At 47.3% G+C, this 26510-nt stretch overlaps 1 protein-coding gene and 1 long non-coding RNA gene across 4 annotated transcripts in view; one reads left to right on the top strand and one right to left on the bottom strand.

Annotated features, from left to right (window-relative positions):
* Window positions 1-59: 59 nt before the first annotated feature.
* Window positions 60-2728, top strand: LOC121091587. Its single transcript, XR_005828973.1, has 3 exons — window positions 60-171; window positions 431-548; window positions 2647-2728. It is a non-coding gene; the product is annotated as an uncharacterized LOC121091587 (long non-coding RNA).
* The window catches only part of LRP4 (LDL receptor related protein 4), an 83465-nt gene continuing 58165 nt past the window's right edge, over window positions 1211-26510 (bottom strand). The window contains exons 9-39 of one of the 3 annotated variants that reach the window (XM_040601565.1): window positions 24768-24893; window positions 24193-24327; window positions 23903-24028; window positions 22633-22863; window positions 22182-22338; window positions 21622-21839; window positions 21106-21282; window positions 20408-20533; window positions 19491-19699; window positions 18813-18894; window positions 18052-18157; window positions 16882-17083; window positions 16370-16559; window positions 15985-16116; window positions 15164-15304; window positions 14390-14476; window positions 14009-14180; window positions 13765-13927; window positions 13293-13518; window positions 11631-11934; window positions 11075-11293; window positions 10631-10765; window positions 10321-10429; window positions 9848-9992; window positions 9207-9320; window positions 8782-8905; window positions 7727-7794; window positions 7009-7096; window positions 6341-6482; window positions 5705-5773; window positions 4467-4579 (exon numbers count right to left, since the gene is read on the bottom strand). In XM_040601565.1, the coding sequence (XP_040457499.1) occupies window positions 5729-5773; window positions 6341-6482; window positions 7009-7096; window positions 7727-7794; window positions 8782-8905; window positions 9207-9320; window positions 9848-9992; window positions 10321-10429; window positions 10631-10765; window positions 11075-11293; window positions 11631-11934; window positions 13293-13518; window positions 13765-13927; window positions 14009-14180; window positions 14390-14476; window positions 15164-15304; window positions 15985-16116; window positions 16370-16559; window positions 16882-17083; window positions 18052-18157; window positions 18813-18894; window positions 19491-19699; window positions 20408-20533; window positions 21106-21282; window positions 21622-21839; window positions 22182-22338; window positions 22633-22863; window positions 23903-24028; window positions 24193-24327; window positions 24768-24893 (4499 nt within the window). In that variant the 3' untranslated portion in view covers window positions 4467-4579; window positions 5705-5728. Of the gene's footprint in view, window positions 4580-5704; window positions 5774-6340; window positions 6483-7008; window positions 7097-7726; window positions 7795-8781; window positions 8906-9206; window positions 9321-9847; window positions 9993-10320; window positions 10430-10630; window positions 10766-11074; window positions 11294-11630; window positions 11935-13292; window positions 13519-13764; window positions 13928-14008; window positions 14181-14389; window positions 14477-15163; window positions 15305-15984; window positions 16117-16369; window positions 16560-16881; window positions 17084-18051; window positions 18158-18812; window positions 18895-19490; window positions 19700-20407; window positions 20534-21105; window positions 21283-21621; window positions 21840-22181; window positions 22339-22632; window positions 22864-23902; window positions 24029-24192; window positions 24328-24767; window positions 24894-26510 lie in introns of all 3 variants that reach the window. The other 2 variants (XM_040601563.1, XM_040601564.1) reach the window with 2 other exon arrangements.

The following is a 26510-nucleotide window of genomic DNA, read 5'->3' as shown; positions in this document are numbered from 1 at the left end:
GCCCCACCCACGCCCGCATACGCGCACTTCATTGGTCCGTTTGAATCCGGCAGCGACGACGCGTGCTCTGCGCGCTCCTCTATCCCCCGTTCCCCTGAGGCAGCCGCACCGGGTCCCCGCGCCGCAGCCACGGGCCGGGCCGAGTCGAGGGAGACGGCCGCCGCGGCCTCGGTAAGGACGGCTGTAGGGCTCGCTGCGCCCGGAGCAGCGCCTGGTGCCGGCAGCGCGGGGCTGAGGCGCTGCGTGAGGCCCGAGGCAGCCGTGCTGGGCCCGGCTCCGAGGGGGCTGCGTTCAGCTTTGGGGAAGATCCCGTTACAGGGGAATGGGCTTTCTCTTTAGTATCTTTAATAGGATTAAGTGAGTTTGCAAGCAGTAACTGTGTATGGTTTGATGTACGGCGTGTTTTACTTCCTTTGTTTCTTCATTTCAGCCGAAGCAAGCAAAGGGAAAATTCCTAGGGGTAATGGGAGCACAAGACCAGGGGCAGCAGAGCGCCACCGACACGTCTGTAATCAATCCTACACTGCCATCTCTCCCCACCACACTGTGTAAGCATCATTTTAAAAAAAAAAAAAAAGTGAGGTGATTACGTTTTGGCCTGAAATCACTTTTGCACTGTGCTTCAACTGTGAAGTTAGCTTTATTGCAGCTTAGGTGTTTTAGGTACTCCTTTCAATAGAGAAGGGTAGAACAGGGTATATGATCAACACCAGTACTGTAGTGTCAGTTATCACCAAATGTTTCATTCATTATTCAGCTTTTTGTGTTTTTTCAACCCCCGGTTTTAATAAAATGCAACAGAACATTGAACAAAACCCCTTACAGAAAAAACAGCTCTTCAGAGCTTTGTTTTCCATTGGGCAGAGGCTTGAGACCAGTACAGTCCCAATACTTTCCAAAAAGAGGAACTTCAGCTGTTGCACTATTAAAAGGGTAACAAAAAGGCAAAAAAGCAAGGTGGGAGGATTATGTGTGTACAGGAATCTGCAAAAGTGCATGAGTGTGGATATTTGGTCCTTGATTCAAAGCTGTAGCGGCAGAGGCGTGTCTTACGATCAGATTATTGAAAGAACCCAGATCTGCTCCTACCTTCTTGTCCCTCTCAAATGAAGCAAAGTTGATGTTCTGTGCGAAGATGGCTGGGAGCCCCTCTTTCAAAGAAGAGTTCAAATAGCATGCATGAGTCACCACCAAAAGCCAGGCAGAATGGTTAAGAAAAGCTAAATTTATATTAAATTATCATCAACCCCTAAAATACTGAACACAGTGGTTAAATAACTCCAGAAAGTCCAATGTCTCCAGTGAGTAACGTTAAAACCATTACACAGGAACACACGGAAATCACTGACGTTAGCTCGGGACAGACAGGAGAGAGGTTTACTTTTTACATAGTAAATCAGTGCTCAAGAGATCATCCTCCAGTAGCCTTTCTACATTCTTAACATCCTAAGTGCAACGAGGGTCTTCTCTTCCCCAGAATGGGGAACCATGATGCACTCCCTAGGCAGCATCTCATTGGGGCTGTCTAGGAAAAAGAAACTAATTTCGGCCCACCTCCCTGGTAGAGGAGAGGCTGTGGGACATAGTGTTGCTCCTTTTCACTGTAATCATTTGAGGAAGGGAGCAGAGAGCAGTTTTGAATGGTGGTTAGGCTGGAGTGTGCAAGGTCCCTCCTAAGAAGCAGCAGAGAATATTTATTAAGGCGGAGATCACAAGCACCATGTGTTGTTGAAAAGACTGACTGGGTTTTCCTTTCCATTCTGCACTTGTGACTGGGACAGCAATTATTTTGACAGGCTGACTGAACCTCAAGCGACAGGTCTGGGCAGTTGTTTTTCCCCTTCACCCCTGTCCCACCTCAGGATTTTGGTGCACACTCACATAAGCTATTGGGGAAAAAAATAAACAAAACCAAACAAAAAACAAACAAACCCTGTTCTCCCAGAAGTTGAAGCCTTCCTCCCCATCCACCCACTCACTCCCCGCACTGATGCCCGGGCCCCAACATGTGGTTTCTGTTCAAATTGATTCTTCTGCCTACGCTCGAGCCCGCTGGTGCTGTCCCTGCATGAGGTGGCTTAGACAGGCAAAATCCATGTCAGTGAAAACACACTCCTTTCTCAGTTCCCAGTTGAGTCCACACCTCAATCCAAAAGTGCCTCTCTGCCCAACAAGAACAATGCTTCCCAGGCTGGAGTCAATCAAATAAATAATTAAATAAAAATTATTTTTTTTTAAAAAAAAAATCCCTCTGGGAGTAGGGAAGAGTCCCACATTAGCAGAGGGAAATTTCCAAGCCTTAGGTCCAGTTCGTTTTCCACAGGAACATACACCAGTCAGCCCAATGGTGCAGAGTTTCAAGCCACCCAGCCAGGTCAAAGCTGCAACCTTCCCCTTTCCGCAAAGCTACCTCTGCTGTGAAAGTACAGCCAACCTGCTGGCAACTGTCATGTTTTCCAGGAGTAGTAGGACTGTCAGTCTATGAACACAGTTAAAGCAGAGTAGAATGGATTTTCTTTTTTTTTTCTTGGTTTTTTTTTTTTCTTTGTCTTCTTACCAACTGGAAAAGTATCGCATGGGAGGCACACCCTCCCCACACCTCTAAGCCATACCCGTAGCATAAGCTTTGCTCTCTTTACACCACAGGTGGGAATGTACTTGACCTCTTACCAGGAGATAAAGAGGTTACAGAGTCTGCCATGAGAAATTCTTCAGTGGAAAGTTCTGCTTCCAAGTATCTGATTTGACACTTAATATTTTACTGTGATAGTATCCATATGACTCGAGGGGTTAATATAGATTCCATTTTTGAAGAAAAATCAAGAGGTATTTAACTTTTTTTCCCTCTGAACGGATGACAAGAGAAGTCAAGAGAATATGAAAAGGTGGCAATGGTCCTTGGGAGCATGCAGGCCCCAGCTCTGGATCCTGCTGGGGTGTAACTGCAAGGGTAGGGTTACACCCCCTAGAAGGTAAAGGCCTTGGAAGCCAGAGAACAACTGAAGCTTGTGTGGCTGATGGGACAAATGGGTTTGCAAGGAGAGCTATTTAGTGGTAACAGAAGAGCTTAAAGTGCAATTCTATCTGATAAACAGCTATTTAAAATGGCCCTTACAGCTCCGTGATTATTGTCACTTATTCTAGGTCAAATGGGCTCAGCCTAGTAATAAAGCAGTTCCTAACCAGCAGCACTGAGCATTCCCCTGGGAAAGACTCGACCTAGGAATTCTCTCTTTTCCCTCATTACGGTAATCAAAGGTCCTAAAGGCCGTGAGAATTGGGACCTTACAGAATTGGGACTAGTGGGGACTCAGCAAATTTTCTTCTTTTTTTATATATCAATTATGCAAAGGCAAAAGCAGAATTTAGGTCTTGCTGAGGTCCATTTTCTCCCATTAGCTCTGCAGAGTGGAGAACAATACCAATCTCCTCTTTCCTCAAGTTCAGCACTCTGACTCCATTACCCACAGGGAGCAGTTCTGAAGGGGCCATTTCCTAACTCTTGTTTTTCCAGAGTAGAAACATGTTTTAACAGGAAAGGGGAGAACAGGAGCAGTGTCCACTGCCAGCAACAGACACAGTGCTCCGATCTGAGCATTCCTTGAAGTTTTTACTAGCTGATGGGAAAGTAAGCAGTGATGCTTTCATGAAGCGAGTCATGGCAACTGTGGTTACCCTCTTTATGCCCTCAGAAGGTGACCTGATGCTATGTCAATGTCCCCTTGAGCCCCAAAAAGCATAGTCCATCCATTCCGAGACCTCTCTCAAGTCTGAGACCCCTCAACACAAAGCCTCAAAGAGTGCTGCTAGTGCTGGAATGACATGGGGAACTTCTGTGACCAGGAGCTAGCAATGAGGCAGCTCTGCTCTCTTCATGGGCACTGACGATGAGCTGGACGGCACAAGACTTGCCAGGGAACACAGAATCTGAACCAGATTCAGGCCAGAGGAGTCACTGCAAAAGTTAACGTGGCAGCTTCCAGGAAAAGGGAACATATAAATAAACCACAGACAGTGAAAATGAGCCAAAAGGGTCTCTGGGTTCCAACCCACCCATCCTCCCTCTCCAACCACAACAGCACAGCTGCCCAAGCTCCCTGCTGAAAGGCAGTCGCAGTCTCTGGGCCCCTCGCAAGAGAGGCTGGTCTCTGGGCCCTTCCTTGCCTAGCAGGCAGAGTCCTGTCTTTTTTTGTGCAGAGCAGAGGCTAGGGAGGGTACGAGCATTTCCAAAGTCACGTGTACTTTAGACCTCGCTCTCCATGGAGGGCTTGCGTTGGTGTTTCCAGCCTGTGTCTGGGAGTGAGCCACGCCGTTCCGGAGTGGCTGCTGCTGTGTTAACACTGCTGCATTCAGACTGTTCTTCCTGTAGCAGCTGCTCAGTTTCGGTGTCATCCAGTGAACCAGAACTAGCCTGGATAGAGACCGTGTCTGTCTTCATGCAGACGTGGTCCCGGAGGATCCCACCTCGGGAGCTCCGAATCTGCTTAAGATCATCCCACTCGGAATCATCACTGGATAAAAGGCATATCCCCTCCACAATCTTGATCTTCTCCTTGGTGTAGCTGTGGTCAGGACCAGTCTAGGGAACAGACAGGTGAATGAAAAAAACAATACATCTATGGAAAAATATGGCAAAGAGCAAAGCAGAGCTGGAACGCAGACAGCGAAGCAGACAAAAGGCTGGACCTCCATGTAAACGGCCACTGGCTTTGACTTTTACAGCAGCAGAACCCATTCCAAGTTTCCCTTCAGTTCTTCACCACCCTCAGAGGAATCCTCCCTGCATGAGCTCTCATTCCAAACTCCAGGAGCCTTCAAATCATAGAAGGGGAATGAGGATGAGCTGGGCTCTTCTAATTCAACTATATATATTCCCTGACAGCAGGGACTAAGAACAACACTGAGCCTAAAAAGGAAGAGAAAAAACCACACAGAATGGGAAGCAGGAACAGCCAAAGGACTTCACGGTAAGAGTAGGCAGGGCATCTATTCTAGGTCTGTAATATCTTTCTAACTGAGTCATTCCAGATTTGCCTCTCAGCTGGAATACCACCGTTAAGTCCGAATCTCACAGTGATACAGGGGAAGGAGATTATAGGGAAACAATGGAAATGATCAGAGGCTAAAGGGACCACACTGAGATTAAAGTAGTGAAATCTGTCTAACTTGGCTGAGACAAACAAGGAGCATTTGAACACCTGATCCGTCCCTGAAGAGAAAGTGGAGGGGGCGGGGAAATATGTATCTGGGTATATCTAGGAGCAGGAGAATTAAGAGAAAAGTGGAAAGGATTTAGACTCCCAGATAAATAATCCTGGTTTATTCTTAGTAGGTAAGGCTAAAATGGCAGGAAAGTTTGGGAAATCTGTTGGATAGTACCTTTGAAAAACAAAGTCAGGAAAACTCTCCTCTGCCTAAAAGTCTTGCTGTGATCCCTGCTAAGCAATCTAACAGATTTTCATGCATACTCCTACAGAAATGACCTTTTTCAAATCTCACATACCAAGTATGAGTAGCCAAAGCCAAAACCAAAGGATCTGCCACAGAAAGTTACCTATACTTTCTTGACAGACCGTAGAGCTGGTTTACAGACATAAAAGCAGGGGGGAAAACCAAGGAAGAGCAATTAGTATGGGACAGTGCTTGAGCCACACAACAGAGCTTGAGTGAGGGAGGCAGGATCAAACACATAGAGCAGTGATACCTGACGTGAGGATGTGGACGGAAATCAGAAGAGGGAAGATGAGAAGCTATCTGAGTGATAAGAAAGCTTCTGAGGAGAAAACAGAGGAGAAACTAAGCGCTGCAAGATAGCATATTAGACACTCTCCACCCTGTGTGCCACAGGGCGGACCTCTGCAGGGCCTTTAAAATGCTCTGCTTAAAAAGGGTTCCACTTCTCTCCCTATCCCACCCCTTCCAGGCAGTGCACAGCCAGGAGCCACCTTCTCATTACCAAACCACTTCTGGCTGCCTGGTTCCCCCAGTGACTGTCCAAAGCAACCTTGGTTCAGCAGTCCCTAACCAGGACTGTCTCCAGGGAAGACAATTCCCTTTGACTCCTGTACTTCGAGGGCCAGCAGCCAATACGAATGAATTACAAGACACTGTGGGAGCGGGGAAGAAGCAGAAAGCTAGCAACAGGTCTAATTCACAACAGCTCACTGGGGAAGAAGTGCTGCTGGCTGATCTCCACAGGAGCCCCAGCGAGTCACTGGAGCCATCCTCCTATGTCCTAGAAGTAAATGCTGACAAGTTGCAACATTTCCCCTGTACTAAGGCCTGCAACACCCAACAGCAGCTTGAGCTGGGCTCCTATATCCTTAGCAGCAGCTCTTACCTCTTTCTTATAGCACAACTGGTTGTACATGGTCGGTTTGGGAATCGCTTCAATCTTCACCTCCTGGGTAGACGTCCGATAGGAGGGATTACTGTAGGTTAGGTTCCCCAAGCCAGGGTCCGTGAACTTGGACTTATTATGCCTAAAAGGAGAGAGCTGTCAGAAAAGACACAGGGCCCTCCTGCCAGGACTCAAAAGTTCCTGAGTGCTCAGCAAGTGGAAAGCTCCAGCCATCTTCACTGCCCCTCAGAGAGAGAATGCTGGCTTCACCTGGCTTGTCAGCTGTCAGCACGTTCACTAGCTACCAGCACAGCAAGGCACTGCCACGTAACCACTAAAGCGATACTGGCAGTAACTGGTGAAGCTCTCTGGCAAAAAGCACATGAGCTCACACACGTACTAAGAGAGGAATTTTCTCACATTCCTGCCCATAACTCACAAGCTCTCTGCAGAAAATTTAGCCAGTAAGGTTTCCAGTAATAGATTTGCATGCCCAACACTTCAAAGGCACAGGACTCAAGCCTTGCAAATAAAGTCATCCAGCACTGCTTCCAATGGAGAACAAAGGGATAATAAATGACAGTAAGGATGAAGTGCTTTCAGGAGCCTTCTTCTCCAACCCTAGATTTTACTATTGGCCAGGAGATGGGGGAAAAACGATCACTTACCTATATACAATTAAAGCAGCAATGAGTAGCAAAATAAACAAGATGCTGAGAAGACCTCCAATAATGTAGCTGACATGCAGTCCTTCTCCTGAAAGTGAACAGCAAGGGTAGTTTATGCACTTGCCTTAACTTCCACTAGATAATGCTGACCTCAGTGTAACACCTAAGACAGTGGTTTTACACCATACGCAAGTCTGTAAAGTAACATGTCAGCACACCGAGGTTTAGCAGAGTGTTTGGTTTGGCTTCATATGAAACCAGACATCTGATAACCCTCCCTCCCACCCAGGCCCCAGCAAACCAAGGAGCATCAAGATCTTCGTAACAGGGTTGGATAAAGATGAGTTAAACCCCCTTGCTGACAGGTTAACCTTGCAGTGGGAAAGAATTACCCTAGTCAACCATTCCTCAACTAAACACAAAGAGGATGGTGAAAAAGAGTATCATTAATGGGAAGAGCCCAGTGGATGAGGTGTGGGACGAAAGAAAACAGAACTATTCTTCAGACCAAAGTGCCATTTGGAAAAGTCCCCGTAGAGGCTAATGAATGTGTATGACTGTTGTTCATCCTTAGACACACCTTGCTCTGCTCAGAGGGCACTTGAGTAATACAAGTCTGAGTTTCAGAAGTTTGAGTTTCAAACGCTATGGACTGGAATGCCCTGGGCATATATGGAGGAACAACCCTGGTGGAGAAAGGTTAAAAAAAGGAACTCACCCATGGTTGCCAACACTGCCTCATTGGCATGGGTACACAAGCCTCGTCTAGCATCTTTGTCAGAGCAGCTGAATGACAGAAAGACAGTTAGTTAGTAAAAGTAGTATCAACACTATCAAAAGACAGGATGGGACAGGCTAGCACCAATATTCCTTCTGTTTCCAATTCAGTAATGGGAGCCTTCCCTTCTCTTCTTCAGTATCCTCTATCCAGAGGAGAAAGGACCATATACATGTGCATATAGGTGCATGTGCGTGTATATATATCAGTTATAGGTCTGCAACATCTTTATATCCAAGTCATTCTAGAGTCACCTCTCAGGTATATAGGTGTGTACATTTATCTACCAGAATACACTCAGCATCAGTGCTGAATTAAAAATCAGAACATTCTAGAGTCAGCACAAAGATCTTTCTGTCCAATATATCGTACTCAACAAAAGTGGAAGTTTTGCCTTGTAAATAACCCACCCATATATTATAGAACATACTCTTTTGCTGGGCAGTAGGAATAGCAGGCTATAGGAAATTAGCAGAAAAAACGTCTCTTAACTACCTGCGTTATAACTTAAATGTGAAAGCTGCAAAGGTTCTGTTCTGCCCCAAACAAGCTATCCCTTTGTGGCCAGGCCAGAACCACTTCCTCAGATGTTTGGGTCAGGTCTGACATATCCCAGTGAATTAAAGCAACAGACTCCTCTATCCTCCTCTCAGACATAAGTTCTCAAAATTAGGAGTTTAAAAAAAAAAAAATCAATCAAATGAATGACACTGTCTCAGGAGGATTTTACCACTTCAGCACAGTCAGCCTAGACACACATTTCAATAGAACAGACAGAAAGATCTCTGCACCTCTTTCTTGCCAGCTCAAGAGTATTCTGCATTCTTTGCCAGAATGGCTTCCCCCGTTAAGAACGTGAAGTCTGGAGCTGGAATAGCCTCCTGTGGCTAAGGAGAGGTACATCTAGATGACGACAGCCAGAGGGGGCCTGCATGTTGCACCTTGCACAAGCTGTGACTTTCACACCCCAATTCCAAGAGAACAAGAGCACTTACTTTCCTTTCATTGCTTCCAGAGATGTGAGAGGTTTGGTCGTTGAGGTACCTACTCTGCCAGGTGGTGTCTGACTTCTCTCACTTACACTGGTGGGTTCAGGACCAAGGGGCACCACACCAGGAACTAGAACAACAGAGAAAAAAAAAGCAGGACCTCAACTTTGTGGGACAGAGAAACAAGTCTGGTAAGCTATGGAGAGTTTCTGGAGTGGCCTACAGGAGCAGCTTTCCCATCTCAAACCCAGTCTGTCAGCAGAAAGGACAGAAGGCAGCTCCATTGCTCACAACCCCCTTACTACCAGTATACGACTAAGTTTTTATACACTGGACGGCTTCAGATGCTTGGGTTGTCACTGCCACAGTATAAGTAGTGGCAGTGGCTCACCTACGGAAGCTACTACCCAAGTGACACTCAGTGAACTCACTAGTAGAACAGGGCCGCCCATCTGGTTCATCCGGACACGCGCAGACGAAGTCAGAAGCCCTGGCGAAGCAGAGGTGAGTGCAGCCTCCATTGTTCACTCCGCAGGCATTAGTACCTGGAAGGAACAAGCAATTTTCTAAATGAGTTGCAGATTACCAGGTAGGAGCTCAGAGCAACAGTCTTTTTTTTTCCTGCTCAGCCAGAGATACTTCCTAGAAGTCCAGCAAGTTACTACACTCTGGCATGTGTCCTTCATCTGACTGCTAAGAACATGATCGCAATGGCCAGATGCTGGTAGGATTAGGGCAGTCTTGAAAGGAAACCACTGGACATCATCAGACAGAAGCCCAGCCAACACAGCTACAGGGATTAAGAAACGAAAAACTCACATTCCTCTGTTTTAACACAATGTCACATGAACAACACATAAAGTGACATTCGCTAATCAAAGCTGTAACAGAACACCATTAAGATGTATTTGACTGTCACAGGCAGACAAGGAATGTGCCCAGGGAAGACACATTAACAGTCTGAGTACAAGAAAGGATGCCAACCTCACTTGACATCTACAGCAGCAGAGTGGTTCCAGTGTTCTTTCTGTTTGCAATCAGCATTTGCCTGAATCAAGGTCCTCCTGCTTACCTGTCTGTCTCTGAGGGGAAACTACAATGATATCCATCAGTCCCTCAACGTTGGCCAGGACAGTCTCTTTGTTCCGCCCAGAGTATTTATCCACTCTCTGGATAGATTTGGTTTGCCAGTCAGTCCAGTATATCCACCTATCCTGCTGCTCGGTGAGACAGACAAGAAAAATCACAGCTATTAGCACGTTTAGCCACATAGACACAGGATAGCCATAAAAACCACATCCCAGTGGCATAAGGCCCCAAACAAAGGCCTTTTCAACTCCTTCCCCTTCTTTATGATAAGAAAGGTGACTGTCTACACCCCACAGCAGTTCAGACAAATTTCTTTTGTTAGCTCCACGGAAGAGTTAAGTACTACACCCTCAGCCATCTTGGCTTCCCCAGACTGTTACAATTCCGTGTCCCCAGGCTCCACTGTCCAAACTCACCAACGCACCAGGGAGAACAGCGGCAGCAGGAAAATCTTACCTGTGTCAGAGCAAAGGGATGTGACACCTGGCTGACCAACACTTGCCGTAGCTTCCCATTGAGATCACAACTCTCTATGCGATCAAGATGTGCATCCACCCAGTAAATCCTGGAGGAACAGAGAAAGAGGTGAGCTTCCATCTGTACGATCCCTCCTTACTTTGTAGTCATTCACTAGCAAAGATGGATTGAATAAAAAAACCCGCAAACCCAAACCTACAATGCTACTCCAATAAACCAAGCTAAGAAGGCTAAAAAAATTCGTTACATCCCTTAACCCTATGCCAGTGTAAGAAAATCTTTCGCTGACCTCCTGGTGTCATAATCCAAAGTCAATCCATTGGGCCATCCTAGGTCAGTGTTAATCAGGATTTTACGTTCAGAGCCATCCAAGTTTGCCCGTTCAATTTTAGCAATGTGACCCCAATCTGTCCAGAAGAGGTACCTGAAGAGATAAAAGGCAAGCGTAAGAAGAAAAGAACATTTCATTTAGTCTACTGAAAGTTTTAGTTATAAATTAAACTGCCAGATTCTTCAGGTTCTGAAAAAGATCACATGGTCTGTAGCTTGCTTCTCCCAGCTATCTGCTCAACCTCAAATTCACTGTCTGCCCAATTACATCCATACTCAGAGGGAGCCCCTTGCTGGTACCTGCAGTTTCACAGGGCACATCTCTTCTTCCTCCCACAACCTCCTCTTCCAGCCTGCCTCTGCACAGCCCTTCTTCCCTGCCCCACCGATACCCCATACCTACCCCTTCTTGGGAAAGACAGCAATGGCTCGGGGCTCATCCAGGCTGTTATTGATCAGCACCTTCCTGGAGCTTCCATCCAGTCTAGCTACTTCTATGGTATTGCGTCCTGTGTCTGTCCAGTAGAGGTTTCTGGCAACCCAGTCCACGGCCAGGCCATCCGTAGTCTTCAGACCCTGACCAATAACAGTTTCCATGTTGCTGCCATTCAGATCAGACCGCCTGGATGGAAATCAGTGACAAATGGCAGTGAGGAACAAGTAGCTCCCAGAAAGCCTTCACACATCCACGTGTGAGCCCCATCAACCACAGACCCACTTCATACTGCTATCTCCCTACTACCTTTTTCCCCATAGTCTCCAGCAGGTTAAACACACCTTCAGCATTTAGTTTGGTGATACACGTGGTGTTGTGTACCAAAGACAAGGTGTAAGCAGCGGTGTTTTACCAGCATCTCAGTCTCCTCAACTTACTGGCACACTCCATAGCTCACTGTGACACAACCAGCACAAGTAGCTGGGTGACCTGGGCACTGGCCAAGCAGATGACTTGCACCCACCTGATAACATCAAGAAATACATCAGTGTAGTAAATCTTGCCATCCACACTATCGTAGTCCAGAGAAATGACGTTGTTCAGCTCGGGGACAGGTATGTGCACATCTGTGTGGTCACTGGTGTCCAGCGAGATACGACGGATGGAAGCACGGCTAGAGAAAAGTAGGTAGGTCTCTGGAGAAGAGTCACACGTCTGCTCATCTCTCTTCAGCTGGATGCCGGTGGGGCAGGCACAGGAGAAGCCAGTGGGGTGAGGCAAGCAAAGATGGGAGCAGCCACCATTACGAACACCACATTTATTGAAGCCTTTAGAAATAGGGAAAGTATAGTTTAAGGATCCCACAAGACCAAAGCTTTATTCTAAAGGCTACATACATGCACAACTTGCTAGCAGCTGAGCTCATCCTTATCATCCCAGGCTTGCTGGAAATCTAAAGCCCTTCATAGAGAGACTGCCCCCGTCCCCTCCAGAATTCATGGTGAGTATGGGCATGGTTGGGCAAGGAGAATGGGAAGGTACAGAAGAAGGGGGAGCATTAGAAGGAAAACCTTGACCTGCATTCCTTGCTAATCATAGTTTTCTCACGGAAAAAGGAACAGCCAAATGCTGATAGATTCACACAGCTTCAGTTTAGCTTGATTATTGCTGCAAATGGTAATGCTGATAGAAAGATCCAACCCTGTGGGGAAGCAGCGTGACAATGCACTAGAGGCCAGGCTGACAAAGAAGCTTCTGTTTCAACTTAGCTGCACACAGTGGCAAGTAAACAAAGGCATCAGAGAAGCCTGCTGAAAGTGCCTGACATATTAGGGTCATATCTTTTTAAAAAAAAATTGAAAAAAATGAGCATACATTTACTAGGAGGGGATAAGCCCAGAAGACAGGTGCAGGAAGACAAATACGATGGCTACAGTTTTGGTTACCTTTAAGTTATATTGTAAAGTTATATGGCCAGGAGCGATGTTCTGCAGTTAGTAGCCACAGGAGAAGCAGCACAGAGTTTTCTGTGTAAGTATTGGGGAAATTCCACCAAAACAAAGCCACAGCACAAAGCAGCAACTCCCACTGAAGAGCAAGGAGGCGAGATGGGGTCATGTAGGATCCCCAAAGCATAACATTAAGGCATCTGACTCTGGCACAGAATAGTTGGAGAGCATGATACATTAAGAGCAACTGAACTTTGTTGAGCAAAGTGGCAGACAAAGAGACAAAGCCTGCAATGTTTTGGGGAAAAAAATGACCAGAACTTGAAATCAGGTTTCAGCAAGCAGATTAAGAAGAATTAGTGCCTTTCGGAGTTCAAAAAGGGAAACTGTCTCATGCCAGCAGACTCTGGCGAAGCCTAACAGGGCATGTCTCATTCAGTCCTCCTAAGAAGGTCACTCTGCTGTATGCAAAAATGAGGTTGTCAGTGCAATCCAGTGAAGGAAATGGGATGAAGGGGGTCAAAATGCAATAATAAACAAACACTAGACCTATGGAGCTGGCTAAACAGGGAGAAGTACAAAAAGAGTTAAACAAGAGGGAAGAAGAAAAGAAAAGCTATTTTTTGAGGCGTTACTCTATCACTCATGCTTTACACAAAAAGACTCAGTGACAGTTCTGAAGGGCTTCCCTAGTCACCACAGACAGCTGCTGATTTGGGAGCAGCTTAGCAACTCACCCAGGGGCCGCGCCCTATCAACAGCCTGAATGTCCATGAGGCCAGGCAGGTTTGCCCTCACCAAGATGACATTTGCACCAGTGTCCTTGTCAGCCCTGTGAATGCTGCGAGTTTGCCAGTCAGTCCAGTAGATGTAAGAGTCCAGCAACGTGAGGCCATAGGGATGTTGCACTGGAGACAGCAGGGTGCGGCGGTTAGCACCATTGAGATCTGCGGCCTCAATCCGCTAAAGAAAGAAGTAAACATCAGCCCCACACTCAAAACATGGATCCTCCCGCTAGCAATTATTATATGAAGTGGGAAACAGAGCCTAAGCAAGTGATGTTACTCAAGTCCACCTTCTCCATAGCTCAATACTCTCAAAAAAGCCCATGTTCCTCCTGCTTTTCTGACAGCTTTCTTGAGAGCTTCAGAACAGCCCCCAGGCTACCAAAGACCCAAGGAAAAACAATGCTGAAGAACAGAATCAGACCTCAGTGTGTGCATCAGCCCAGAGCAGCTGGTACCCAGCCTTATCCACTGCCAGTCCGTTAGGCCAGCCCAGGTTGTTGCTGATCAACACCGCACGTCCAGAGCCATCCATCCCAGAGCGTTCCAGCTTGGCATTCTCACCCCAGTCTGTCCAGTACATATACCTGGGGAAAAGCCAGCAATTATTATGGAGACAGAGGTCACAAGTCCTGTTTTAACCTAGATAGCCTCTTGACAACACTAACCCCATCTCATGGTATAAAGCTATTGCCCGCGGGCTGTCCAGGTTCTGCCAGACCAAGACTTTCCTCATGGAGCCATCAAGGTTGCCCACTTCAATCCGGTTTGTTCCTGTATCTGTCCAATATATCTTCCTGCCAATAGCATCCACAGCCAGCCCATCTGTAGTCAACAGACCTGAGAAAACAGAAAGTCGTATTGGCCACCGCTCATCCTCCCAGCTTAGTCAGGAACTTTCAGTATTCCCCTTGTGCACTTCATCAGGCAGTTGCTTTAGGCTTTGCCTGCCCTTCCACTGAAAATTTAGATTACTCTACCAGGGTATCAGAATCTCTCTTTCCATGGTGCATGGAAGCTGGAGGCTCCCAGGCCAAAATCTCTCTTACCTGTAGTGATGATGTCCTCGAATTGTGAGCCATCAAGGGCAGCCCGGCTGATTTTCCGCAGTGTGCTATCTGACCAGTAAACCTTTCCTGGGTGGAAGAAGAGAAACTTTAGAAAAAAAACCCCAAACCAACAAAACAAAACCCCAACAACCAGACAGCAAAATCCTTAAAAAACAGATCCAGGTGTTTGACTACCAGCTACGCCGCATAGGAATAACAGCAGCACAAAACTATTAAACTGGAGTGATAAAACAGTACAAATTATGTTGTTCCAATCCTCCCCAAAATACATAGCAGCACTGGAACCCTGCACTCTACACTAGGCCAGAGAACATCCAACACGTTATCAGTTAATAGTACAGAGTCCTACATCTGATTTCTCAAAACGTCCCAAAGGTCATCTACCTTACTGTACAACAGTGGATTTACATCCTGAACAGAATCAGATGTGTAGTATACACGAACAGCCAGAGTCTCAGCTCTGCTGCTATAAAAGGCTTCAGCAGCAAGAATGCTTTCCTAAATCCGAAACGCACAGGAACTCAGTCAGTATAGCAGGCAGCTTTTCCCGCATAGTTGGTGTTCTCTGTTTTCCTGTAAGGACATTCCTTTCCTGATTGGAAAGGAATTATTTGCAGCACATACTAGAAGAAAAAAACCCTACCCAAATTCACAACCTACAGTAAGATATGCGCCTGGGTCTTTACTCAGACATTTACATATGAAGACACTTGTTGCCTTTCAAACAGGCAGTTGGAAACACTAAGTTCAGACCTTCACGAGGATCCACTCCAATTGCAATGGTGTTCTTCATGGTGACATTGACTGAGACAACAACATCTGCAAAGTAGGGAATATCCAGAGAGACCATTCGGATGTCAGTCCTTCTGGCAAAGATCAGAAAGCTGGTCATTCCTGCAGACAGTTGAAAATGAACAGGTATCAGCAAGAAACAAGTTCAGTCAACTGCAGGCACCATTTATTGAACATGCTGGAGGTGACATCCAGTGTGGATGTCAGTGGACTTCCGTGGAAAAGGGGAAGCCTCAGGCAGATGTCTGTTTATGGGGAGTCCAGGTACAAAAGATTTACTGAGCGCTACCGAATGCTTCTTAACATCCAAGTTCAACAGGAGTGCACTCATAGATGAGTTACTTCTGCTAATACGTGTGGGAAATGGGAATTAGGAGTCAGTTTTTTCCTGCTAAGGAGAAAAAGTGGATGTACCAAGGCCTGAAGCCAAGTGCCTTCCACAATCCGCAAAAAGAGGGTCCATGGGAGGAAGCGTGTACAGACCTACTAAAGCACTTGGTAGTTAAAAGAATCCACCTCAAGATTAGGGCAAAAGAAGGGGGGGAAATGTGACAGCTGGTTTAGTTGCCCAACGTAATTTCAAGGAAATTTCTGCATGAATCCAGTTATCAGTAAGTTTCTTCACAGTAATCCCCACTCAAATTGAAGGTACAGGCAGCAAATGGGTTTGTCAAGGGGTAAAGCAGGTAAGCACATAAAGGGAATTTTGTTCTCTAACAAGGCAGGAGCAAATTGTAGCTGTGACACAAAACTGCAATGAGGATCCTACAGAGAGGGCTCACCAGGGCAGCAGGTCTTGCCATCGGATTGCAGGTTGATCCCAGTAGGACAGGTACAGCTGTAACCTTTGGGAAGAGGTGCCAAAAGGCACAGGTGACTGCAGCCTCCGTTGCTAACTTCACACGCTGTACGTACTATAGGAAAAAGGATGAGAAATCCACAAGTCAGTAGCACAGGCACAAAAAAAGGGGTGCAGCAACTGCAGAAATGCATTGTAAAATGCCCTTAAATACCAAGCCAAGAGTTATTCTCATGCTCTCGTATTCCACCCAGAAACTTAAGGCATTGAGAGCTGACAGACAGGTCAGCTCCTTGCAGGAGAGCTGTGCCACATACCGGAGCCTGGGCCAGCTCTCAGCTCAGTGTGGCTTGGGACGAGCTCTGTACCTGGTGGCCTGTGCCGGTGGAAAACATGAATATCCATAAGATTCTCCAGATTGTCCTGCAGCGTTTCCCGAGCCTGCCCAGTCCTTCTATCTGCGCTCTGGATGCTTTTGGCCTGCCAGTCTGTCCAGTAGATTCTCTCGCCATAAAGAGTAAGTCCAAAGGGGTGAGGCAGATTGCTCCCAATCAGCACCTGGTCAGATTACCCCCAGCCCCCCCAAAAAAACATTACTAAGAAGTCGCTAAGGGGAAGAAGCTTCCCTTGCCCCCTCTCAACATCATCATGTACAGTCAGAGCAAAAGGAGTGTGATGGGGCTACATTAGCCTTCAAAAAGGAAGTTCACACACACACAGCTGCAACTGAAAGGGAGCTCTTCTTTCCCAGTGAAAGCAGCTCAGCACGTCTTGGATTTAGAGATTTCACTTTCAACTGGAAAGAGAGGCAGAGGCCATCAGCACTCTGGGACTTACACTTCAGGCTCCCAGGCCCCCTCCTCTAAGATAGCTTCCTTACCTTCCTGTTGCTTCCATCCAGACCAGCATACTCGATGGTCTTCATGCCTGCGTCTGCCCAGTACAAGCGCTGTGACTCATAGTCAATGGCCAAGCCGTTGGGCCACGTCAGGTTGGAGGAAATGATCACCCAGCGGTTCGAAGCATCCATACCAGCACGCTCAATTTTTGGGCTGGCTCCCCAGTCAGTCCAGTACATGAACCTGAAGACAACACAGACAGAAGTGAATGGCCACGCTCCTTCACTGCCACTATGGCCAGGCAGCGTTACAAAGCAGCAAGAGAGCTTGGTGCCTTCAGGCCCTCGCAGGAAGCAGCATGAGACTAATATGGTACTCATGTCCAGCCTTGGCTTTTTGTAACGTACCTAAAACCATAATCAAATTTATATACCTTCTAACACCCACAGGCTGGCCTAATTACAACATGGCGGAAAACATTCAAGATAATCATTCAGGGTCTAAAAATTAAGCAATTATTTAGCAGGCTCCACCATTGGCCCTTTATACTCTTGCTGCATTGGTCTTCCAGTAATCCGCTCAAGGAAAGAATACCACACTTTTATTCAAGACCTTCAACACTTCTAAAGCAGTGGCTGGTAGGCTTTTTCCTACCCACCCTATCCCCAGCTCCGCAAGGTCCTATGATTCAGCAACAAAATTCATTATTAAAACCATTTGTTTCTGTTACTCAGGTTTGCTTTCCCGGCACAGCTGATCCCTTGACACTCTGACACAGTGCTTTGAAGCCAAGAGGCCACTAATATTACAGCTTGCTTGAGATCAGCAGTAATTTACCTGAGGAGATCCTTCTGACTGAACTCTGGTTGGTAAGCAGAGAGCTTGAATACAAATTGAAGATGTGAAACAAAGAGATAGAGAAGATCTAGATGGCCTCATTCTCAACATTTTTTTGTACCACATCTTCAGATATTACATACCCAGGATAAACAAATGAAAACACCAGCCAGCTCCTGCAGGCTCTGCAGCACAACAGGCAATTATCCCTGCTTATCTTGTTCCGCTAGCATCCAAAATCAGGTCTCTCATTTCAGTCTTTGGCAGGATGGAGAACAATGGCACCAGAAAGGCAATTGCACAGAACCAAAGAACCTGAACGCCCTGAGATGTACAAGAGCTGCCATGTCATCACAGAAGAAAGAATCTCTCACCCTCCAACAGGGTCCACCACGATATCTCTAGGTCTGTCTAGGTTCTCCCAGATTAGTACAGTTCTCATGGTCCCATCTGTGTTCGAGACCTCTATCCGATCTGTTCCTACAAAAGTGAAGGGAGAGAATGAGAGACAGATCGAAGACCTCTGGAATCACAAGAGCTAAGGCAAAACCCATCCATAGAACAATGCATTCTTCCATCCATCTCTGTTCACAGCTGGAAAATAGGTAAGAAATGTGGCTCAAAGGGTCACCTTCCATTAGGTCACACAAGTCACCTCCGTGGCTGTCACTGATGTGGAGTCCTGGACGAATGTAAACCAGCTCTTTCCTAAGCCCCCCAAGGTATCTACATGGGCATGAGAGAACAGCTGGAAAAGAACCACCTTCCTTACATTTCTCTGCACTACCACTCTCCAGCAGGGAACATCCTTGAAGTACTACCTGCTGCACCCCAAAATACACTGTTGGAAGACAGGTAAACATGATCACAAGCGCTGCAGCAAGACAACAGCAGTGCTTGACTTCTACTATAAACCCTTCTACAGAATTAGTACTGGGGATGCTGCAACGACAATTAAACTAAGGATCCCACCTCAGCTCCCACTTTGTTAGGAGCACACAAGATGAAACTCCATTTTTTGCTAGACAGAAACAGAGAAATTTGGAATGAGACAGATAGAATTACCCAGCTGTTTTTCAGTTTTCATGACTAATAAGGAAGACAGAAGCCTAGGTAAAGCAGGGGATCCCAGTACCTGCATCCGTCCAGTACAGCTTGTTGGTGACCCAGTCAATTGCCAGTCCAGCTGGACTTTCTAAGCTGGTGTCCACCACAACCTAAATGAAAACAAAAAGAAAAGAATCCTTAGGTGAGATTAGACCTTAGGGAAAACACACTTGCCCAATGCACTACCCATTGACAAACAACATTAACTTTCAAAAGGCAAATGCCTAAGCAAAGCAATTCCATACAAGAGAGAACATTGAGGACTTAGAATGAAGTGTCACATTTGGAGAAACATCTACTTTTCATGCATGTTCAAACCTGCAACTCCAAACTTTGAGCTCTGTTCCTCTCACTAATGGCAACAAAAAGCATTCCTGAGGAGCGTAAAATGTAGCACTTGAACAGAGGGTTTAATCATCTTCCTTTCAGATTTTAGGGCTATAGCACGGGAATTGACCACAGCTTTCAAATCAGCATGCTTTGTGTCCCAGTTCAAGGTTTTCTATACAAGCAGGAACATACACTGAACTTGCGTATGAAGTGTTCAGTGGTCTCAGGGTTCTTCTGAGCCAGAACTAGGCAAAATAACAAACAAATCCAGCATGAACTGTAGCTCCTCCGAAGGCCAGTGTATCCCAGTGTCTGCAAATCTGATGCTCAGGGAGTCTCCTGGCTAGATGACCTCCACACATCACTAACACCGTACCTCCTGGCTTGATCCATCCCACTTTGCTCGGCTGATTGAGTCGGTGCTAACATCTGTCCAGTAGACATAGTCATCCTTTGAGTCCCAGTCTAGAGCCACAGCACTGCGAACATCAGCAAGGGGGATGACATCATCTGACAGGTCATCTGTGTCAAAGCTGATCCGACGGATGTCCATCCTTCGGGCAAAAAGCAGGAACTTGTCAAGACCTGATCAAAGGTCGAAAGGTCTTCTTTTAATTTCTCTAAGTTCAACAACACAGTGATAGACACAGACAATTCCCTGCTATATCCAATCTTAACCACTTAGATAATCTCTCGCTGGCAGGTCACAGCCCAGGATTTTACTGGTAGCAAAATATCACTGGGGCAGATGGGTGGGCAAGGGGGGGTGGAATAGTAGGGAGCGGTCTCCTGGGGGCAACCTAAGCTGAGGGTACAAAGTCAACCACGTTCTTCTAAGAACGGCATAGACCTCCCTCCAAATCAAATAGCTATTTGAGAATACCTCTTGAGAATCTAGGAGACAGTCCGCCTAGTTCTTCAGTAGGGTTGCAAACCAAGTGAAACTGTGGCTATCAAGAGAACTGAATATTTTGTTCATCACTGACACAGCTCCTATGGGAGTTTTAGGGAAACAAATCGGCTGTGACCGGTAGCGTGGCACTAACACCAGCCCTCAAAAAAGTGTCCAAGGATGGAGCTTCTCTGTATCCCCACCCATCAAACCTAGCAAGGGCAACAGGAATGCAGAACAGGGGAATGCATCAAAAAGGTGAAGCATCCTCTGGTGAGGCCCTTAATATCACTAACTCTGTCTATCCAGCTGCATCTCCTTGGAAGCAACTGCTGCTGCTTACAACCCTCTGCCACCCACTGAAGATCTGAGCATGCAGGCTGTGGTCCCACCTCACTTACTCTGGGCACAGGCATGGCTGCTGGTCTTGCGGAAGCCCGTGGGGCAGGCGCAGGTGTAATCCTTGCTGCTCGGCAGGCAGAGGTGAGTACAGCCCCCGTTGTTGGCCCCACATCGGTTTCTCCCTGCTCAAGTAGCCAAAGACAGAAAGCAACCACGCATAAAGCAAGAGTAAAGAAGAGAGGAAAAACACCAGTCGAGGTGTCAAGACCCACACGGATTAAGATAACTTGTCTGCCCAGAAGTTAATTTAGAATAAGGAAATGGATAAACTAGTGCATTGCCTCCGTTTGTAGGGCTCAATTTTAAAATGTAACGTTTAATTCAATCTACTTCTAGAGCAGATTATGGCAATTGAAGAGGAGTAAGTGAGGTGTCAATCATTACTAGTGCCCACTTAGGATTTTTTTCGTTTTTTCCCCTCCCACAACAGCTCTTGCACAAGCCAGCCCGCAGTGGTTCTCCCGGACAAGCCCCGCTCCCCGGTGTCAGCAGAGGGAGCTGCGGTAACACCTCACACCCGGTTACCGGCTGAGCGACCTCCGGGCAACCGCCACACGGAGCAAAAGCCGGAGGCAGCTCTGGAGGGAGGCGGTGGATGTGTCAGTATGCGGCGTTCAGCCTGGCTCCCTGCTCTATAGGGTGGTGGGTGGCAGCAGGTCCCGTGGCTCCAGTGGGTCTCTACCCCCTCTGCAGTTACCTGCTGGCTGGCGCTGAGGATGCAGCGTGTGGATGTCCATAGGGAAGTGGAGTTTGTTGCGGATGATCTCCTGGTTCTTGCCTGTGAATTTGTTGGCACTGTTGATGCTCTTTGTGTGCCAGTCTGTCCAGTACAAACTGTCCTCAAACACAGTGATAGCAAATGGGTGCGGGAGGCCTGTAAGAGACATCCAATACAGGGATATCATCAGGTCCAACAGGACTCAGGCTAGCAGGGAGACAAGGGAAAGCTCTTTCTACTGCCCCTTGGGCCTTGCCACCATGAACCTGCTCAAACCCACCTTACGCTAATACAACAGACAATTCCTTTCTCCTGTCCACCGAGGACTGGGGAGCAAACCCCAGCCCTCAGTGGTGGCAGAATTCATCCCACAGTGAAAGAACAGGAGACAAGCACAGAAGCAGGAGCCAGTGGCTCTGAAACTCAGAGTAGCGCTGTACTGCTCTGCCTCCTTCACTGCAGAGAGCACTCCCCGTACGCAGCCCTGTTACTTACCTTGGCTAATAACAGCCTTCCTATTCCGCCCGTCGAGGTCAGCCCTCTCAATGACATGATGTTTGGCATCCACCCAGTACATTCGATGTCCTGCGTAGTCAATGGTCAGTCCATTGGGCCAAAAGAGGTGTGTATCCGCGATGATGCGCCGATTAGAGCCATCCATGTTGGAATACTCAATGCGGGGAGTGTTGCCCCAGTCGGTCCAGTAGATAGTGCTGGAGGAGGCAGGGAATGACAGGCTAGAAAACTCAGGTCCCACATACTGCACCCAGCATCACTCCCTATCAGGGCAAAACAGCATCCATCCTGTGACCTCAAGTGTGGGACTGGGTCACAGCCATGGGACAAGTGACAGCCGACAAGGTAACACCCAGCAGTTGCAGGCTGGTGAAACCTGAATGGCCCAGAAGGCCCCTAGCATTGCCAGGTTTCCCAGACTGCCAGTACCAAATGAAGGCCTGAGCCCAGAGAGAGCTTTTGTGACCAGGGATGAGCTTTCCAATGTTCACCTGGAAGCACCTGCACAGAGAGCTCAGTGAGGTCCTGTTTTCACTCACCCCTCCATAGGATGTAGGGCAATTGCTCGGGGCTTCTCCAGGTTCTGCCACAAAAGCACTTTCCTGTGAGTGCCATCCAAGTTTGCTACTTCAATTCTAGATGTCCCAGAGTCTGTCCAGTATAATTTGTCATGGATCCAGTCAACGGCAAGTCCACCTATCTCCAGGGGAGAATTAAGTACAGAATGAAATGAAGAGCAGGGTCTGCTCAGAAAAAGTAGTTCCCTTTCCCTCTCAGCCTCAGAAGAGGCCCAGTTCAGTCCTCCTGTCTCTTCCCCCGCCAGCCAAGATTAACTTCAGCAGGACACTGATCTCACACCCAACCCCATCCCCTCGCTCAGGGAGACGCACACTATTTCGAACGCTGGGTACCCGCTTTTCTTCACTCACCCACCCCTATTCTCAAACCATGGCCAGTACCCAGGCTTCTGGCTTTTTTGTGGCGACGCACCTGGGCTCTCCAGCCCCGTGGAAACCACCTCTTCCACATTGCTACCATTCAGATTAGCCCTCATGATGCGATCAAGAGTGACATCAGACCAAAACACCAGCTCCTTGCTGTGGTGGAAGTCAAGGGCAATGGCATTTTCCAGGTTGTTCAGGAGCAGCGTGTACTCCGAGCGATGAGGCAACACTTGTCGGATATCAATGCGATTCGCAAAGAGCAGCACCGGCTCTGGCCCTGAGAATACACGGGAAGACAGCATTAGAGTACTCTCACAGTCCTGCCTACCATTCCCTCTGCACAAGTCCCTGAACATAGTTTTGCAGAAATCAACTCCCAGGTGCAAAACACTTCCGAGAGCTGTTTTCACATCCTCAACATGCAGTCCTAACTCATGGATGAGCAGTTTTAAACCTTACGGCAAACATTCGCTCAGCAAGAAGTGATCATTCCAGGTCCCACCTAAGGCCACCTCTCCTCACCCTCTGAAACCACACCACGAGGCAGCCACTTGGCAGCCGGACTGCAGTTTCCTTTTCCTATACCCACCTCCCAGCCATACAAACACACATGCTGTACCACATCTTCTACCACAGACAAGACACAGTTAAAACATGCCTCAGCCAGCTATAAACTCAGCAAGTACTTCCACTGCAAAGAAAAAAATCAAACCCAAACCAACCAACCAAACAACCCCACCAGAAACACCAATATCCACATCCTTCATGTATTTCATTAGGGGAATTCCTAATGAAGTCTTAATTCTTTAAATGGCATTTCTAATTCCTCAGCTCCTACATTATAGTAACTGAGGAATAAAGTTAAACAAATGCACAGATGCCCTTAAAAAACAGCAGATGCCCACATAGCAGCCACTCAGCATTCAGGACTGGTGACCAGCATCAAGGGTCAAAACAGAAGCAGGTGTGATAGAGCCTCACTGACTGGAAAGGTTTAGAGGCTGCCTCAACAGAGGCAGGAGGCCATTCTTGTCCCAGGGTCTGGGTCACCAGAAAGGAACTAGGAAAAGAAGGCAAAGGCTGTTCTGCTGGCAGGGAAGGGAAACAATGAAGTATCTCTCCATTGTCAAAACCACACCAAATTTTCACAGGCATTCACCAACAACCTGGGCATGTCCAGTACAAATCCAGGTACTTCCTTTTCCTCACCTGCCAGCTTGGTGAACAGCGTAACGCTGCCAATGAAGCATTAGAGACAAAATGAGGAGAACTGGACCAACACACACACACCAGAATAAGGCTGAACTCCTCTTTACCTAGAGCCTTGCAGCTACGCTTGTCAGGACGCAGCTCGTAGCCTTGCTCACACCAGCACTGGAAGCCTCCTTCACTGTTGGTACAGCCTTGGCTGCAGTAACCTTCCTCAGCACATTCGTTCACATCTGTGTGTTACGAAGGAAGAAGGGTACCGTTAGATCATCAACAAGCCAAGCAACTTCACCGATGGCTTGCTTCTGCTTTCATGCTCTGATTTGCACCCTATCATAACCATCAACTTCAAGCATGTCAAAGCAGCAGGGAGGAGGCTACTGCTCCAGAAACCCACCTTGGCACGATCGGCCATCTTCCAGGAGCCTGTAACCTGTGTGGCAGGTGCACTGCACCATCCCTCGCACCATCTGGCACTTCTGAGCACAGCCACCGTTGTTGACGTTGCAGTTCTCCTCCCCCGTTCGTGGACCTGCAAGAGGAACACGTGAAGTTAACTGAGCTGAAACCACAAGGCAGCTGCTTGTGCCCTCAGCTGTCTGGCAGCCGTGGCCCTTCAGAACAGGCTGAGCAAGAGCGGGAGGACACAAAGGCTATGCCGGGAACTGCCTCTTCACAGCCAGAACCCTGCCCTGCAGGCCACAATAAAGGGGACAAAGATGCTGAGACTAAGGTGCTTTTAGGATTCACGGTCTCTGCAGATGAACTTTGATACCCGAGATCATCATCATCATCTCGTTCTTCCTTGTCTGCAGTATGTAATTGGCAAAAGGCCTTTTTCCTCAGTCTTCAGCTCTCGCGTTATCACAACCCAGGCTTGCTTCCTTACACACATCCTCCAGCAACACCAGATGGACTCACACGCATCACAGAGCCTCCATTCATGTTTAAGACTGAACTCAGAGGACTTACGGCAGTTTTGATGTGGGCTCTCATCGCTGCCGTCTCCACAGTCGTTTGCTCCATTGCACAGCTTCCTCTGGCCAATACAACGCCCATTCCCACACAGGAACTGGTCTGGGGCACACTGAGGGGTACCTGCAACAGACGAAGGGGAAAGTAAGCACACCGGAGCTTACTGACGGAACAACAGTCACGGTGAAGAAAAGGACGCAGAACATTTTCTAAGGCTTCTTACAAACTTTACATACAAGCACAAATCTGTTACTTCCTCTTTCCTTGAATTCAGCTCATCTTGCACTCCTTACTGCTCCACATATCTTTAAGCTGATTTGGAGGCCTGTGAATTCTCCTCCAGACCAAGTCCAACGTTGCTTTACTGGGAAGTTCAGCTATTTAGTTTCTCTCAGAATGACTGGAAGGTCCTGGCTTAGTTCCCTTTGGTTCCAGATTCCACAACCCTACTCAGCATGTGCAAGAGAGGAGTCAGTTCCTCACTTTAATCATCTGATGTCACCCCAGCATGGCTGTGGATCCTAAACCTGCCTAGGAATGAGCGTCTTGTCCAGCCCTAACTGCAGTGTGATGGACTTGGAACAAGATTTACATGCACCCTTGAAATCTGAGCCCAGGCAACAGGATTTCACACATGAGCTACACGCTTCAACTTCTGCTGTTGGCAGGGAGACTCTACAGAAATCTTGTAAGTAAAGTAATACTGTTTGTAGGGACTTTGCCAATCTGATTGTTTCTTTAGCAATAACTGCACTGTCCTCTTGCCTCTTATTTTTTGTACTCTTAGGCTGACTTGGTTAGTGGTTTTCAAATCATCACCCTCTGATAATTCTAAGACGACAACAGGATAACACAGTTATCAGCAAAGAAACCATTAGATTGACAGACTGCCTGTAAGCAGCATGGAAACGGGTAGTTGTAAGATTAACAAGTACAAATAAGAACTAACAGATGCACAGACTGGGAACAAAAAAACCAAACCACATGCAGATTCACTTTTCAGAGCACAGGAATGCTTTATATGAAGGATATTGAAACTTGGACTGCATTTGTCATACTGAACATAAAGAACCTTGCATCAGCTGATCTCCTAGTATTCTAGGAATCTTCTCTCTATGGCCAATAAAAATATAATTCTGCTCTAAATCCAAGAGGTGACACAGGATTTTAACTGTTGCTACAGACACTGAGATAGCACACTATTTCACTTAGATGAGCCAGCACATGTTCCATTTAGAAGCCCCAAGTTAAATTTTACCTGCTATCACCACAGACCTAACGCAAAACTGTGCGACTAACCTTACAGTAACAACAGCTGTACTCGACCACCTTGGCGTTTGGTTTCAGGTGGAGAGGTTGAATTTCAGTGGCTCTGGAAAATTGACTTGGCTTCTGGGTGGCAACTCTTCTTTCAATACCTCTACATACCTTTGTATCAGGCTGAGGGAACAAGGTTACCAGCTTGTCTTTAAGTCACAATTGCTTTTTCCAGAATGGCCACCACCTCCTGCACGCTGGTACTCATGACAGCTGACCAGTCTAGAGCAGCTGCTCTCAAATAGCTACAGAGCGTCCCTCCCCAGGTCCTCTGAGCTCAGCTGTCCTTGTAAAACACCCACTCTCCCCTCCTCAACAGGCTCAAACAAGTTTCACAAACCCCTTTTGTCACCCCTAAACCCACTGTTTAAAACACACTGATCCAGAAGGGTCAGTACACACAGCTGGCCTCCGCTCACTGGG

This window comes from Falco naumanni, chromosome 7 (assembly GCF_017639655.2).
Source record: "Falco naumanni isolate bFalNau1 chromosome 7, bFalNau1.pat, whole genome shotgun sequence".
Classification (NCBI taxonomy): domain Eukaryota; kingdom Metazoa; phylum Chordata; class Aves; order Falconiformes; family Falconidae; genus Falco; species Falco naumanni.
Note: the sequence above shows the minus strand (reverse complement) of the source record. Positions and strands in the feature narration are given on the sequence as shown.